We start from the raw sequence: 16,709 nt of genomic DNA on the forward strand, positions 1-16,709 counted from the left end.
TGGGGCTACCTCAGGGGATGCTGATGGTGGTAATGGGTCTGGAGCAGGGGTGTTCAATCCTGGTCCTCGAGAGCCCCTGTCCTGCATGTTTTAGATGTTTCTCTGCTCCAGCACACCTGATTCAAATCAATGGTCATTACCCGGCTCCCACAGAACTTGATAACAACCCATTCATTTGAATCATGTGTGCTGGAGCAGGGCTATATTAGGGCGCCCCGGCCCCCCTAATATAATGGTAGGGGAAACACTGGATACACAGTGCCCGGTTTGCGAGATAATCGAGAGAGAGATCTCAGCTTTTACAGTTAGAAAATGAGTCCTGCATGGGTCCTGCAGTTTCCTTCCTCCTCCTAGTCCATCTCTGCCAGCTGCTATGTAGGGCATGCTGTACTAGGCTGAGCTGTTTTCAAGCTAACCTGGAGAGAAACCTCCAGACCAGGGCTGTTCAACCCCCCTGGGGGGGGCCAATTCCCCCCCCCCCCCGCAGAAGGTCAAGTTTAAAAAAAAAATATATATAGCGCCCAATCACTAAAAAATAAGTGATTTAAGGTTACCTTTCCTATAAAACAGGTCTATAGCTTGCTCTTTTATTAAACAAACTAAATGGCCTTATGTTTTTTATCTTATCTCTCCCCCCCCCCCCTTAAACTGTAAACATGGGGGAAACACTGGTATCGCTCAGGGAACCAAGGATATGCAATGTCGCGGAGGAAGAGAGGAGGAGGAGGAGGCCAGGGGAGATATTTGACTGAGTTAGACTTATAACAATGTGAACAGCCTCTATCCTAGTTGTAGAGAGTTTCTGTGACAGTGTCCAAGCTGTGCTCAGAGGGTCACCGCTGTGGGTCACGATCCAGATCTGCTGACACAACAACCTTGTCCAAGCATAGCAGACACACAGGGCCCGGCCATCAAAAGCAACTCACAGTTTGCAACAGTTTGGACATTTTTGCCTTCATGAATAGGGGATATGGGAAGCATTTGTTGTGTGCTCTTCAAAGGGTGGCTTGAATAGGACCAGGACAGAACAAAAGGGCTATGGTTCAAACTGAATGCCACAAAGACCTCAGGCCTCTCGGCCATTGTCCTTGTCCCCCAGTGTACATGCCAATGTATGCAACCTCCCTCCCCCCTCCAGTTTGCATGCCGCTGAGTGAGAGAGTGAGAAGGGAGAGAGAGGGAAGGAGGCAGGGAAGGAGGGATGTGAGAGAAAGAGGGAGAGCTGGTGTTTGTTCCAGCCACCTGCCAGAACCCTTGACTTGTTTCAGGTCCTGGTTATGTCAGTTCCCAGCAGTGCACAGGTGCTTCCATCTCCTCTGTGTTTGAAGTGGATCACAGAGACCTTTGATGTCGTCTCCCCCCCCCCCCCCCCCGGCCCCAAAAAAAAAAAAAAAAAAAAAACCTCCACCCTCTTACTGCCATCTTCACCATGCCCCACAGCGCCCTATCCTTTCCTCCGATGGCGACCTTCATCTCCACCCATCCAAGCGTTCTTCAACAGAGCGGATTGTAGTTTTAAATGTCTCTGGAGTTGTTTTGAAGTACTCGCGCGCATGCCTATAGAGCGAACCCCTAATACGAAATCATCGTTTAACGAATCGACGTTTCTGTATGTTTACACGGAGACGATAGCGGTGTCGTTTTCAAATGTTTGCGTTTTCTTGGCCCAACACGCCATGTCGTGTAAACGAACCGCCAAACCGCATAAAATGTTTTCAGTTTTTTGTTGAAAACTTTGTCGTGTAAACGCCAACATTCCGCCTCTCATTCATTTCCAAAGACAGGCCCCGCAAGGCAGAGAGTGGGATAGCTGTCGACGCGAGTCAGGCGAATAAGTCTAGCAAGAGAAGCAAACCATATTTGATGCGTTCATTCAGGGATGAGCAACATCAGTATGTAGCCAGTCACAACGAAACAAGCCAGCATGACACACCTAGAACAACAAAGAAGTATATGCAAGAATGCTATTCCAAGCTTCATACAGCCGGGCTCGAATTTAGACCCCCGGCACCCCACCAACCAATGGGCCGCAGCAGAGCCACGTAAAGACACTTACAGAGACTCGACATGGCTCTGGGTTGCAACTTTCCATGAAAATTGATTCTGTGAATTTAAAAGTTCCATGAGCTTGCATTGGAAACGAGAATTCTCACAGGAAACGCCACATCATCAACTCATGTCTGGGTTTGATCTCCCATTGCTTGACTAATACAAACTTAATCAACTCACTCTGCCAATTAGATTAGACAATGGGCAAAAAACGGAACCCTATACAGAGTTAGTCTGTCTCATCCCTTAATGGTTGAGATCCCTTTGAGGCGAAACAGTGAGAGGTGCTCTTCTTTGAAAGTCTTGGCAGGGAGAAGGCCTAATCAAGTCTCGCTAATAGAAACCACTTTGCTCATTTATTTATCAAGACTGGGGACACTTTAATACTGATTAATGGATATGGACCACTGGGTAATTCCACTAGTGTGCGCGCACACACACACACACACACACACACACACACAACAAACACACACAGGATCTCAAAGCTGGAGACATTTCCATGAGTAAGCACTCGATTGATCATTGATCAGCTAGACATAGTGGCATATTTATGGGCATCAAATGAGCCACGGATCCTTCTGGCGTGTGTTTGTGGAAGAGCTCTTTGAAAAAGCAGATTGAGTGAGGCTCTGCTCCTTTTGTTGATAAATAGTGTGACAGCCTGATGAGCCGTAAGGATCAGAGTTCAGTCGAGTTTACCTGTCTCTCGATCTAAGTTCTTAGTGACTCAACTCCAGCAGCATAGGCTGTTGAGGCAGGCGGTGCAAGTTTCAGCTGTGTGTGTGTGTGTGTCTGTGAGGTAGGCTAGTCTAGGGCTTGTGTGTTAATGCTGGGTGTATGTGTGCAACGCAAGTGTGTTTGAAGTCAGTCTGATGCTGACTGACTGCCCTAACACTGACACAGCAGCCTTCCCTCATTCAGACCTCCAGACCCCCTCATTCAGACCTCCAGACCAGTTCTACACATGCCCAGGGCCCTGCTGTGTTCAGGGGTGTGCCACCTAACATGGGGTACCCTCCCTTTCAGGTAGTGAGTCAGCAGCCTGGTCTTTAGCCAAGCAGACTGTCTTCAGCTGGGAGCGGTTTGCTGGCCTCCCCTGCTCCGGCACTGTGTGTGTTTACATCACCTCTTTACGCTTCTCCACTCTCCTCCCCTGGTGGAGACTTCCAGCCCTGCCGGAAGCTTCCTTTAGGAGACATCCACAACACACTCGCCGGAGGAAAGAAGAGAGTTGTGTGTGTGTGTGTGTGTATAGGAGGGCCTAATCTTCTAAGAGAAGCGAAGTGGGAAAGCTGTAGTCGTGTGTGTGTGTGTGATGCCTAGTGAACCTCTCTCTATGACAGGTGAGATTCCTCACCCCAGGGAGTATGGTGTGTGTGTGTGCCACTTTAAACAGCCTGTTTACACGTAACTGCCTTCTTCCCTGATGTGTGTGTGTGTGTGTGTGTGTGTGTGTGTGTGTGTGCTTGTCTGTGTCTTTACGACACCTCTGAGACCAGCTATCCTATTCCACTCCTCTCTTAACAAACCTGAACATCCCTCACCACAAAAATCCTTATTAGAGAGGCTTCTGAATCTCACTACCTTAGGGGATTGCTTTACTTAAGGGGTTGAATTACATAATATGTTCCAGTGCTATCCGATTGGTACCTTGTTCTGACCTGTCCAAATCCACAGTGGCTGTGGTTACAATAAACCATATATCTGACCCACCGCTTGCCTCATAACCTGCCAAACGATTTTTCCTGCTAAGTGATTGGCTACCAGTTCCTTTGACCTCTGACCCCTGTGCTCTCCCCTCAGAGATCCGAGCCCAGCTGGTGGAGCAGCAGAAATGTCTGGACCAGCAGACGGACATGAGGGTCCAGCTGCTCCAGGACCTGCAGGACTTCTTCAGGAAGAAGTCTGAGATCGAGATGGAATATTCCAGAAACCTGGAGAAGCTGGCTGAGCGCTTCATGGCTAAGACCCGCAGCACCAAGGATCACCAACAGTACAAGTAAGGAGATGGTGTGATGTGTGTTTGATTGACTCATTGTTCTTTGTATGTTCTTGTAGTTTGCTCGGACAGTGTTGTGGTTCAGTGTTCCTCCTCTCTCCTCTCCTCCCAGCCTCTCTTCTCCTCTTCTCCCAGCCTCTCTTCTCCTCTTCTCCCAGCCTCTCCTCTCCTCCCAGCCTCTCTTCTCCTCTCCTCCCAGCCTCTCTTCTCCTCTCCTCCCAGCCTCTCTTCTCCTCTCCTCCCAGCCTCTCCTCTCCTCCCAGCCTCTTTTCTCCTCTCCTCCCTGCCTCTCTTCTCCTCTCCTCCCAGCCTCCTCCCAGCCTCTCCTCTTCTATCTTAACATCTCCTCCTCTCTCCTATAACGTCTCAGCTCTTGATTACATATAATGTATGCATTCTTGATATATGAACGTATGAGCATTAATTATTTAAATGCAATATATTATAAAGGCACATTTTACGAGATCCTGGGGCGATAAATATTCAATATGGCTGTTTCCCTCTCATCTTTCTATCCTGAATAATGTGTCATTGTTCCAGCCCAGCCCCTCTGGGGATCAGTTCTGGTTCAGTTACAGACCTTCCCCTTCCTGTCTGTCACCTGCCCACCCTTCAAAACCCTGCTTGGATATCCAGCTACAGGGGAATTATGGCAGTTTGGGTCTTCGTGCGAGGGGAACCGTTCCTCCCACAATGCTTTACTCTAAATTGTAGGAATGGGTGTAAAAGCCGGTGATGTTTGACGTGATCTTCTGGAGCAGAACCATATGGGTAGGGATCTGACTCAGCACGCGAGAGAGAAACTCACAGCTGACCACACGGAATGAGATCCAACCTGTTGCTGCAGTGTGCGATGGTGCCTCCTCTTCTCCTCCTCCTCTTCACCTCCTCCTCCTCTTCTCCTCCTCCTCCTCCTCCTCTTCCCCTCCTCCTCCTCCTCCTCCCCCGTTCATTCACGCATGTGTCTGTGTGTGACTGGTACAAGCATGCGGGGACTAAAGGGGCTCCATCATGGGCATTCTGCGGTTTGAATGGCGTGACTCCGATTCTGGTGGGTTAACTCTCAGGGTAAACATGAGCGGAGCGGGCAGCCGCATATGCCTCCGCTCCGTGAACGTGAGCCGTGTGAGTAACGGGGAGAGGTCTTCCGTGGGCCGGGAACCATGTGGCTCATGTTCCTGCTGTAAACAGGCCCTGCACAGAGGGGCTTCTGTGCCCTCAACATTCTCTGTGTTGTTTTCCTTGGGGCCGGCTGGTTCGAGGGTAGGAGAAGCGCTCCCTCTGATTGGCTGGAGCCAGGGTAGGAGACGAGCTCCCTCTGATTGGCTGGAGCCAGGGTAGGAGACGAGCTCCCTCTGATTGGCTGGTGCCAGGGTAGCAGAAGAGCTCCCTCTGATTGGCTGGTGCCAGGGTAGCAGACGAGCTCCCTCTGATTGGCTGGTGCCAGGGTAGGAGAAGCGCTCCCTCTGATTGGCTGGAGCCAGGGTAGGAGACGAGCTCCCTCTGATTGGCTGGAGCCAGGGTAGGAGACGAGCTCCCTCTGATTGGCTGGTGCCAGGGTAGGAGACGAGCTCCTGTCTGGCTGTTAGTGTGTGGAGCTGGGCCTGGCTCTGCCGGCCCGAAGGGGAAAGAACTGACGGAGCATTAACACTAACTCTGGAGTCTGTCAACCAGTCAGTCAGCCAGCCAGTCAACCAGCCAGCCAGGCCTGTCCTGTTGTGTTCTGTAGCTGTGGCTGTTAGCAGAACAAACAGGGGAGTATTCAGTGTTTGTTTAGGGAGGGCCACATGGAAGGAGCAGAGAACAGAAAGGGAGCAGAGGTAGAAGTGTGTGTTATTCAAACACGGACAAGGCCAACTCTAACCCCCAGAGAGACAGAGGGGGACAAGGCCAAACTCTAACCCCCAGAGAGAGAGAGGGGGACAAGGCCAACTCTAACCCCCAGAGAGACAGAGGGGGACAATGCCAACTCTAACCCCCAGAGAGACAGAGGGGGACAAGGCCAACTCTAACCCCCAGAGAGAGAGAGGGGGACAAGGCCAACTCTAACCCCCAGAGAGACAGAGGGGGACAAGGCCAACTCTAACCCCCAGAGAGAGAGAGGGGGACAAGGCCAACTCTAACCCCCAGAGAGACAGAGGGGGACAAGGCCAACTCTAACCCCCAGAGAGACAGAGGGGGACAAGGCCAACTCTAACCCCCAGAGAGACAGAGGGGACTGGATGTGTTCTATCTGGAATACAGTGTTTAGCTTCCTGATTAGGCCTCATGCCTCCGAAACAGCCGTCTGTCCTAGCACGCTGAGGTCCTTTACACAGAACATTTCTGATCCTGATTTGAGCTGGTACCCGACTCTCCGACTCTTCCAAACCTGATCAACTCTGCGTAGTTTCAAGCCCCCCCCCCCCCCCCTCCCCCACTTGTCGTCAAGGCTCCAGAACTATTTTTTTCTTCCACCAGTGCGTTCAATGGAATGCAGATGGCCTGTAATGAGTCTGTTGTTCTGTCTTCAGACCTCCTAACAAGCATGACAGGAAGTGGTTGTGTTTTCCTCGCTGTGCCAGTCGGCTCTCTAAGGCCTTTCATTCTCTCTGCTGTAGCTCCTCTAACAGTACAGCTCCACCACCCACTCTGAGATGGCCGTAAAAACACACACACACACACACAGACACACACACACACAGATACTCTCACACACACACACACACACACACACACAGATACTCTCTCACACACACACACACACAGACACATACGCATACAAAGAGGCTTATTAATGAAAGATGGTATCAGTGTCCTTGTCTGTGAGAGTGCAGCAGATAAGCCCCTGTATGAAGACAGCACATTGAGCAGGACATTCTGCTTCATTGTCAGTTCTTCATGGTGGAGGCGATTGTTTGATACTGACCCTGATGAACTTAGTGGGGGGGGGGAGAGAGAGAGTAAACTAATGTTACTCTACCTGTCTCTGTCCCCCCATCTGACCTACTTCCTGCACGGGACAGGAAATGATGACATGGTGAGAGTTTCCTGCTATTATGGAGGCTAGCAGACTCCCAGGGGTCAATTTGCTGCCATGGTCCGTGTCAGACCTCTCCCTCACTACCCAGCACTCTGTCAGACCTCTCCCTCACTACCCAGCACTCTGTCAGACCTCTCCCTCACTACCCAGCACTCTGTCAGACCTCTCCCTCACTACCCAGCACTCTGTCAGACCTCTCCCTCACTACCCAGCACTCTGTCAGACCTCTCCCTCACTACCCAGCACTCTGTCATATCTCTCCCTCACTACCCAGCACTCTGTCATATCTCTCCCTCACTACCCAGTACTCTGTCATATCCCTCCCTCCCTCCCTCCCTCCCTCCCTCCCTCCCTCCCTCCCTCCCTCCCTCCCTCCCTCCCTCCCTCCCTCCCTCCCTCCCTCCCTCCCTCCCTCCCTCCCTCCCTCCCTCCCTCCCCAGAACACTGGCCTCTGTACTCTGCATTGATTTATTGGAGGGCTTGTGTGGCTCCACTGTTTCCATCCAGCTGGAGCTAGCATGCTATGCTATCGGCTGTCCATCTCTGTGCTGTCACATAGACTATGTTATTGTAAAGTCCTCATTGTTTTGGGGTCACGGTGGTGGATTTCAGGGCCTCTGTGAAAGAATGTGGTGGTCTAAATTGTGGCGTCTCTTAATACTTTCCCCACTCTTTGTTGTGTTTTCATGCGATACTTGGATATAGAGTGTGTGTGTGTGGGGTGTGTGTTCTCTGGTGAATTGGGTCAGTGCATAGAACCTTGCTGTGCTTCTCTGAGTCGGGCTGGAGTAGAGGGGAGCTAGGCAGAACAGGCAGGTATCACAACCACAACCAGTTCCTAGGAGGGTTTTGGTGGCCCAGTTCTATAACTCTGCTGCCACACACAGACACACACAGACACAGACACACGCACACTAGTGCTACTCAGACTCACTGCTCTTCCGTGATCATACAGGAAGAAGCAATCACAAACACCAGGTATGTGTGTGTGATCCTGTCCAGCAGTTCTGCAGCCATAACTGTTTGTTCCTGACTACTCTGGTACAAGTGGCCCCCATACATCACTCCGTGTGTGTGTGTGTGTGATGACGTACCCCCGCTTCGGTACAAGTGGCCTCCATACACCAGTGAGCTCTTAGCTAAATTGTATTATTAAATCCCTTTCATATTTGTGAGAAATTGTGTGTGTCAGTTTAGGATGTTGTCCAGTCGGCCCAGACTCTGTCCTGTCTTGCCATACGCAGCTTGTTTCCTGTTATCGAGTTGGCCCACAAAGGGATACCACACACACAGAAGGGTTGGTTTGCTATTCATCAAGTAAAGAACATGAAGAAAAGCTGTCGTTTCTTTCCTACTCTGGGGAGCTTGTTGGTGTGCTGCTGAAGTTAAGGGTTTGGTCTTTGGCAGTGAAGGCCTCCACAGTTCCACCTGTCCTTTTGAATAGTTCTGCAGACTGTGTGGCTCTCAGAGAGGAAAGCAGAGGAGGGCTCCATATGGTTCCTGTTGACTGACCCCTGACCACCTGACCCATAACCAGGGCTCGCAACTAACTTTCTTCCTCACTGGCTCTCTGTCTCTCTATCTCTCTCTGGCTCTCTCTCTCTCTATCTCTCTCTCTCTCTCTCTCTCTCTCAAGTCCCCATCTCTACTGTTTCAAACCGTACATACATAAACTGTACTCAAAGTAGAACTGGACAATGAGATCAAGGCCTGAGCTATCTGGCAGCCCTCCTCCACCTCCCTAAGTTCTACAACTAAGTAGAAGTCTAAGTGTAACAAGCTAAAAGGGAACTTTAGTCTGGGAAGTTTCCTTGGCTTCCTGGGCCGCTGTGAAGACTTCTCCCTAGTTGCTAGAAGTCAGGTTGGCTCAGAACATTATCTAATGCAATGTCCCAGAACCGTCACTGATTAGACCTACCAGTCTGGCTTGCACTGTGCCACACACACACACACACACACACTTACACAGACACACACACGTATAGCTATAGCGAGTGCTCGAAAGAGGACCGACATTAAGAATATATAGGGCACTTATCACCAGGGGAGGGCAGGGAGGTAGTAACACTGCTGTTGTTAAGAAGCTGATCCACTTTAGGAAGTCTCACAACTTTCTGCTCTATGAGAAGGGGGGTGGGGTGCACACTGTAAGCTCTCACACACACACACACACAGAACCACGTTGGCAGTCCAACAGCAGCCTCCTCCCTGACCAAGCCTCCTCTCCATGTCTCCCCACAGAAAGGACCAGAATCTGCTGTCCCCAGTGAACTGCTGGTACCTGCTCCTGAACCAGGTGAGGAGGGAGAGCAAGGACCACGCCACGCTCAGCGACATCTACCTCAACAACGTCATCATGAGGTTCATGCAGATCAGCGAGGACTCCACGCGCTTGCTCAAGAAGGTGAGGCCTCAGGAAGGTGACCCTTGACCCTCCTCAGCAGTAACCTACGCCAGAGGTCAGAGGTCACATGCAAGGCTCATTGGGGGCCCTCTACCGTTGCTCAGCCCCCTCCCATCAGTAGACTGTAGCAGAGGGATTCAAACCTGCGCCCCCAGCCGCTGGGGACCGAGTCACAGGATTAGACCACAGGTCCAAATTACAAGCTAGGCCTGCACTCTCTCTCTCTTTCTCTCTTTCCTCTCTCTGTCTCTCTCTTTCTCTCTTTCCTCTCTGTCCTTTTTTTTTTTACTTCTCTCTTTTTCTTTCCTCTCTCTACCTTTCCTCTCTCTCTCTCTCTCTCTCTGTCTCTCTCTCTCTCTCTCTCTCTCTCTCTCTCTCTCTCTAGCTGTAGGCTGTGCAGATGTGACTGGCTGATCAGACCAGCAGAGACCATTTTCACGGTGTAATGAATAGACGAGTCCTGATGATGACGGCGAGGGTTTCATGTGGTCTGCAGCCCCCACGGAACACACAGACAGGAAGTGGTGGCAGCCCCTCCCCCTGCCAGGGCTTGTAGCTCCTGCTCTGCTAATGAGGCCAGATGTCAAGCCCCTCTTCTCTTCTCCACATTCTCGCATTCCTCTCACAAAGAAGAAGCATCACAGCTCTTCTCTCCAATTACAGTGTTGGGTTTGGCTTTGAACAGGCCCCAGCTTGCAGTAATCAGTGCTAGTTAGGTCCGCTTTGTGTGTGTGTGAGTGTAGTGTGTCTGTTTGCATGCGTACGTGATATCCCCTCCAGCTCCAGGTGACGTTTTACAAGGACAAACTGTTTTCATGGGGGGTAGGGTGGAGGAGGGGGGGATGTCATTGTTCACAGGACACTTTCACCCCCCCCCCCCCCACACACACACACACACACACACTAATTAGAACCTTCCAGAGGTGTTTGATCTCAGCCGAGGTCATTAGACTTGAACAACAACATTAACCAGGTAAAAGGAGCACTCAGTAAACATCTGCAGTGTCCGTCACCATCACAGTCCTGGGTCTGAACACCCTTAACGCTGCCTGCTTAGTCATCTGGAAGACTGCTAGGCCGCGGCTAAGCAGTTAAGACCTCTGTCTCTCAGCAGTCGGGGCTGTCATGTGAGGTCTTGCCTGGTTCCCAGCTCTGCAGTCACAACTGCGTTTGTCCCTCATGTCTTTGTGTTTGGGTTATTTTTACCAGAGGCTCTGAGAATGCTCCACCACAAGTCAGCGCCGACTCCAAACATTGCGCACACACGAGTTGAGACTACACGCGAGCTGTGATCGCAGGCTCCGCTCACATCCAGGTTGATGAATGCCAAGCTTTGTGTGGAAATGGCCGCGTGGAAATGGCCCTGTTTCCTGTCGTACGTTCATTTCGTCAACGAGGGCCACTGTCTCCAGGGCTTGCTTGTCCTGTACTTTTTGGTTGGGTGTGATTGATGTGGAGAGCAGCATGAGCCCCCCCCCCATCTGTAAGTGTGGTTCACTTACAGATGGTGGGTGGATACCTAACAGGAAAAAAAACAACATTAAATTGATTCATATCATCAGTGAGACTGTATTGGAAACTCCCCTTTTATAAAGGACTCACAGTCTGTTGATTAGATCATAACTTTGACTGGCTTTCCAGGTTACCAAAAGTTCTTCAGAAATCTGAATGAAGAAACCGGTTCCTGTGTCACTGTCGAAGTGAATCATTTAAAACAGGAAATAAGGAGGCAGTTTGGCTTAGGTGCTCATTTCCTGGCAGGGCAGTTGACCAGGTCACGTGACTGCTGTCAGCTAAGGAAGGAAGCATCCCCCTCACTCTCTGTCTCTCTCCCCCATCTTTCTCTTTTTCTGCATTTCCCCCTTCAATCTCTCTCTCTCTTCCATCCTTACCTCTCCCTCTCGGAGCTGTGGCTCTGAGCTCTTAAGAAGAGCTTTTCATTGAGCTCTGGATCAGTTCCCAGCCATCTGAATGGATCTGAGCTGACAAGTGTTGGTTCTGTCGGAGGTCGTCTCCTCTGAGGCTGTTAACTGAAGACAGGGAGAGGAGGGATCTCTCTGAGCCTGGCACATGCAGCGTAGCTTGGCTAGCGACGCCTGTTTGGCTCATGTTAAACTGCCCAGCCATCATGGGTGTTGGTAGAGGACAGTGAAGAGCAGTTAAACCCTAGAACCAGGTGAAGTGAAACAGGACCTCCTCTTTGGCCTCATCCCTGCTGAGGAGTGCGTGAGACGGTTCTAAGCCCAGGTGAATTAGCACTATTTATACAGGCTAAGTTTGTTTGTTCTGACTTCAGGAGAGCTCACTGGAGCGGGGAGGTGGGGCTTGGATCTGGGTGGTGGGGGTGGAGGTGGAGGATGTGATACTGTAGCTGTCAACAGGTATGATGGATCTGTCACGAGGGCAGAGCTGCCTGGTCCATCCAATCAGGGAACACCTTACAATTCCACTGGAGCGTAGACAGTGAAAGTTCCGTCTGTGTGTGTGCATGTGTGTGTGCATGCCTCACCGTCAACACACACGCGTCCAGATCCACCTGCAGCCCTGAGGTTTGACCTCAACCCAGACGCCCTCCCCCCACCCTCCCGGAAACAAGCCGTGTCCTACTAGGCTCGGGAGGGACCCATGTGACCCCTGCGAAGGATGTGACCCCCCCCCCCCCCACCTCCTCACCCAGCCATCAGGCAGACATGTTCCAGAAGCATCCATCAGCGCAGGAAGTGGGCCTGGGTGGATGCAGAGATGCCCCAGGAGTCGTGCTGCAGCCCTGTGCTGGGAAGGGCTGGGAAGCCTCCTCAATGAGATTACACTGTGGATAACTGTGTTAGGGGGAGACTGGGAGAGCATCCACATGATACACAGAACTGGCGCTTACTGAAGGGAGGGGAGGGTTACAGTAGGGAGGGGAGGGGTAAGGTTGGTTATAGGTGATGATGGTTATAGGTTGGCATCTCTAATGCTCTCCTGTGAGATTTTCTTGTAGTACGATTTGATCGTTTCATGAATTCCCATATTGAACATGGTACATGTATGAGAGAAAGAAATGCACAGTGTAAGTATACAAGGGCACTCATTTAACATGGTGTGTGTGTGTCTCTCTCTCTCCCCCTCTCCTTTCTCTCTCTTTCTCAGAGTAAAGAGATCACCTTCCAACTCCAGGAGGACCTGATGAAGGTTCTAAATGAGCTCTACACTGTAAGTATCTCTCCTGTATCTGTTGACACCAGACAGCAGTCTTCAGACGTGCCTAGTCTGGGGGTCTACACCAGACAGCAGTCTTCAGACGTGCCTAGTCTGGGGGTCTACACCAGACAGCAGTCTTCAGACGTGCCTAGTCTGGGGGTCTACACCAGACAGCAGTCTTCAGACGTGCCTAGCCTGGGGGTCTACACCAGACAGCAGTCTTCAGACGTGCCTAGTCTGGGGGTCTACACCAGACAGCAGTCTTCAGACGTGCCTAGCCTGGGGGTCTACACCAGACAGCAGTCTTCAGACGTGCCTAGCCTGGGGGTCTACACCAGAGAGCAGTCTCTAGGCCCATCTGTCCAGGGTGCTTCAATCTTTGATCAATAGTTAATTCCGGAGCTTTTAATTGCTCCCTTCAGCCTTCTGTGAGTGACGGCTGAGATTCCTGACCGTCTCTGTACCTTCTGATGACAGGGAGGTGCCAGCTGTGTCTGCCAGGAAACTGTTAGTGGGTTATCTCCCCCCCTCTCTCCCCCGGCCCTCCCCCCCTCCAATCTCCTCCCATTTGACCTCACCACTCTGTACTCGTGTTGTAAGGGATCAATTGAAAATCCCAATAATCAATTTCGATATGGCGACCTCAGTAAATATTTCCTGTTTATGACGATGATATTGATTGTTAAGAATAGCCGACTTGGAGCGTACAGCTAGACAGTTCACCTGCTGTCCCTGGACCAATCAGGTGTCAGGTCAGGTAGCTGAGATACCAGAGTTAAGTACCTTCTGGTAAACACACACAGTCCTTTCCCCCTGAAATACTGTAGAACAACTCACTTCTTATCCTATTTTGTATTTACCTTATGTGCACTATTCGTATGTCACCTGGGATAAAAGCGTCCGCTAAATGAATAATATTTAATGTAAAAATGTAACTTGTCTCTCTGGAGAGCGTAGGTGTCAGGTTGTTGTATGAATGTAACGTCCATTCTGCACTTCAACCCAACATGACACGTGGAACATCAGCTCTAACGCTGTCTCTCATGCACAGTCCAGGCCCTTTCACAGAAACACACAAAGACTGTTGCATCAGAAAGCCACGAGGTTTGCGTGGCCTCGGCTGGGGAAATAACAGGTCTGGTCCCTCTCTAAATGTGTCCTTCCAAAAAAACACAACCAAAACTCAGCAGCAGCCAGGGCGCGCACGAACCACACACACTCACAAACACACACACACACACACACTCAGTGAAGAGTCAGGCTCGTGGTGGGTCAGTCCTGGTTTCTCTGGTTCCAGCGTGACGCTGGCCAGCAGCACTAGACAAACACACCCGGCTCCCTGCTGCTTCTCTGAGACTGAAATACCCCCGTCTGAGGGCAGACATGTTTAGCCTCCAGAGACAAGGCTGTAGTTTGATCTCTTTGAGGGTTTCACCAGGCCAGTAGAAGGCATATAGACAGACATCCCGGCTGTAATTTACTGTCCAGTCAGGTCATTCTGGGCGGAGCTGCTGGCCTTCAATCTCATCTCTCAGTCGTCCTCTTGGTCCCTGCTCAGTTTAAGGTCAGAGGGTTCTTCAGCCGGGGAAATAGCCTCTCTCCCCCTGCAAGGTAGCAGTGCCAGGCTAGCCTGTGTCCTCTGTTACCCCTGCTCAGCCTTTAGGAGAGACGCCCCTTTCTCCCAAGTAACGAAATCACACCGGTACTAACACTGTACTCATCCGTGGTGCCTCATACAGGTCAGCTGAGCTGGTAGGAATGTAAGGAAACTCAGAATCTAGCGTGTTGTGTCATAATTCTGGTCATGCCTCTGACAGTAAGCAGTGAGTCAGCAGGCTTTTTCGAAAACCTCTGCCGTGTCTCAGGAGCAGGCCTCCGCTCAGCCAGCGGAGAGGGCCCCCTCAGTGTTCCAGAAGAGCTTTTGGAAACTCTCAGCTCTGCCCTCGAAGACATCCCAGCAGTCTCATCTGTGACTCGCTGCTTCTGACTCACTTCCTAATGCATACAGATATGAGTAACACACACACACACACACACACACACACACACACACACACACACACACACACACACACACACACACACACAAACACACTGATAACAATGAGTCAGACCTTGGGAAGTGGCTTTAATCAGCATGTTTTAGTGAAGGTAATGTGTTTCCCAGTGTGGCTCCATTGCTCTGCTCTGATGGTCCCTGTGTGAAGAGCGTCTCCCCACTCACACTGTCTCTGGAGCACGTCTTATACAGCAGGCTCCCCTCTGTGAAGGACTGTCCTAGCAAACCAACCACCCCGGATCATTGCTTTAACTTCAAAAGGGGGGAAGTCAGTGGAAGTGGTTTGAGTTCTCAGTCTGTCACCACCTGATTCTGGGCCCTGCGTCGAACCCAGTCCACCCCGCTCCAACTCCCCGCCGACAGGCCTCCTTCCTGGGCCACGACCAGAAGGATGACTGGTTGTCTGTGGGGGGAGGAAGTCCTTCTGTACCCTTCGCTGAGCTGGTGTTTCCAGCTCACACACACGAGACAACACAGTCATTTGAGCTAACTGCCCCAAATGGGCTCTCAAACAACGAAGCAATTTGAGAAATTAGGTTTTATTGAACCGCAAAGAATAGTCATGGTGGGGTTTGTGGTTTAATCTGAGGGGCCCTGCCAAGGGGAGAGAGGATCTGTCTCTGGTTTGTGGCGGGGGGGGTGGGGGGGGGGGGAGAACATCCATTGTGTCAGAGCTGGGAATCGATCAGCGCCGGTTGGGAGGGTGAACCGTGATGAAAGCTTGGCTGTCTTCAAAGCCACTCCGACTCTCGTCTAGCCGAGACGAACGATGTCGACCTCTAACCTTTGACACCCTCCGCCAGGTCATGAAGACCTACCACATGTACCACTCGGAGAGCATCAGCGCGGAGGGCAAGCTGAAGGAGGCGGAGAAGCAGATCGGCCGCTCGGGAGATCCTGTCTTCCACATCCGTCTGGAGGACAAGAACCAGAGACGCAGCTCTGTCAAGAAGATCGAGAAGATGAAGGAGAAGGTAAGACTCTTGGAAAGCATGGGAACTAATGAGTCCCACTGTAAGGAGTTCCCCTGAGCCCATCTGGTCACCCCCCTCACAGCCCCGGGGTCCTCTGCTGGCTTCTGTTAGGGCTGGGCGACCGGCCGCTGGTTGCCATGGGAAGCCCCCTCTCTCACCCTGTCTTCTTGGAATGTTCCTGGGAGGCGTGGAGAAAGGGGGAACAGCTTGAGTCACTGGCCAATGGCGGTGCGGCCAGGCAGGAAGGAAGTTAGGAGGAGCACAGCTGCAGAGTGTCCTGGAAGGGTGTGAGACAGGAGCTGTTTTAAATACACACAGATTAGAGTCTGTACCCCCTCCCCCTCGTTCTTGTTCTAGTTTGTTTTGCTTGCAGTGTATAATAGCTTATTTTCATTTCACTGTGGTATTCCTGGCTTCTGAGAGAGGCTCAGCACACAGACATGAAAGACCGACTCGTCAATAAAAAGGGATTTTTTGGGCTCATTAATTCATCTGCCTCACTTTTATCCTTCTCTCTCTATCTTTCTCTATCTTTCTCTCTCTCTCTCTCTCTCTCTCTCTCTCTCTCTCTCTCTCTCTCTCTCTCTCTCTCTCTCTCTCTCTCTCTCTCTCTCTCTCTCTCTCTCCTCTCTCTCTCTCTCTCTCTCTCTCTCTCTCTCTCTCTCTCTCTGTGTCTCTCTCTCTCTCTCTCTCTCTCTCTCTCTCTCTCTCTCTCTCTGTGTCTCTCTCCCCAGCGCCAGGCCAAGTACTCGGAAAACAAGTTGAAGTCGATCAAATCTCGTAACGAGTACCTTCTGACTCTGGAAGCCTCCAACTCGTCCGTGTTCAAGTACTACATCCACGACCTGTCCGACCTGATCGACGTAAGTCAGCGACGTGCTGTTTGTCCCAGTTGGCACGGTTACATACCAGCTCGTCAACATGCGTAGGTACAGGGGAACCGCTGTGTTGTCAGAGTGGACTGTACCCTGGAGCTTCAGGCAGTATGTTGTGGAGGAGTGTGTGTTTGTGTAGGT

At 51.2% G+C, this 16,709-nt stretch overlaps 1 protein-coding gene across 1 annotated transcript in view; it reads left to right on the top strand.

Moving 5' to 3' along the window:
- Positions 1 to 3,893: 3,893 nt before the first annotated feature.
- The window catches only part of LOC136941569 (SLIT-ROBO Rho GTPase-activating protein 1-like), a 38,398-nt gene continuing 25,582 nt past the window's right edge, over positions 3,894 to 16,709 (top strand). The window contains 5 exon segments of the mRNA XM_067234108.1: positions 3,894 to 4,051; positions 9,315 to 9,477; positions 12,610 to 12,672; positions 15,523 to 15,693; positions 16,428 to 16,556. Of these exon segments, the coding sequence (XP_067090209.1) occupies positions 3,909 to 4,051; positions 9,315 to 9,477; positions 12,610 to 12,672; positions 15,523 to 15,693; positions 16,428 to 16,556 (669 nt within the window). The 5' untranslated portion in view covers positions 3,894 to 3,908.

Source organism: Osmerus mordax, chromosome 4, assembly GCF_038355195.1.
Source record: "Osmerus mordax isolate fOsmMor3 chromosome 4, fOsmMor3.pri, whole genome shotgun sequence".
NCBI lineage: Eukaryota > Metazoa > Chordata > Actinopteri > Osmeriformes > Osmeridae > Osmerus > Osmerus mordax.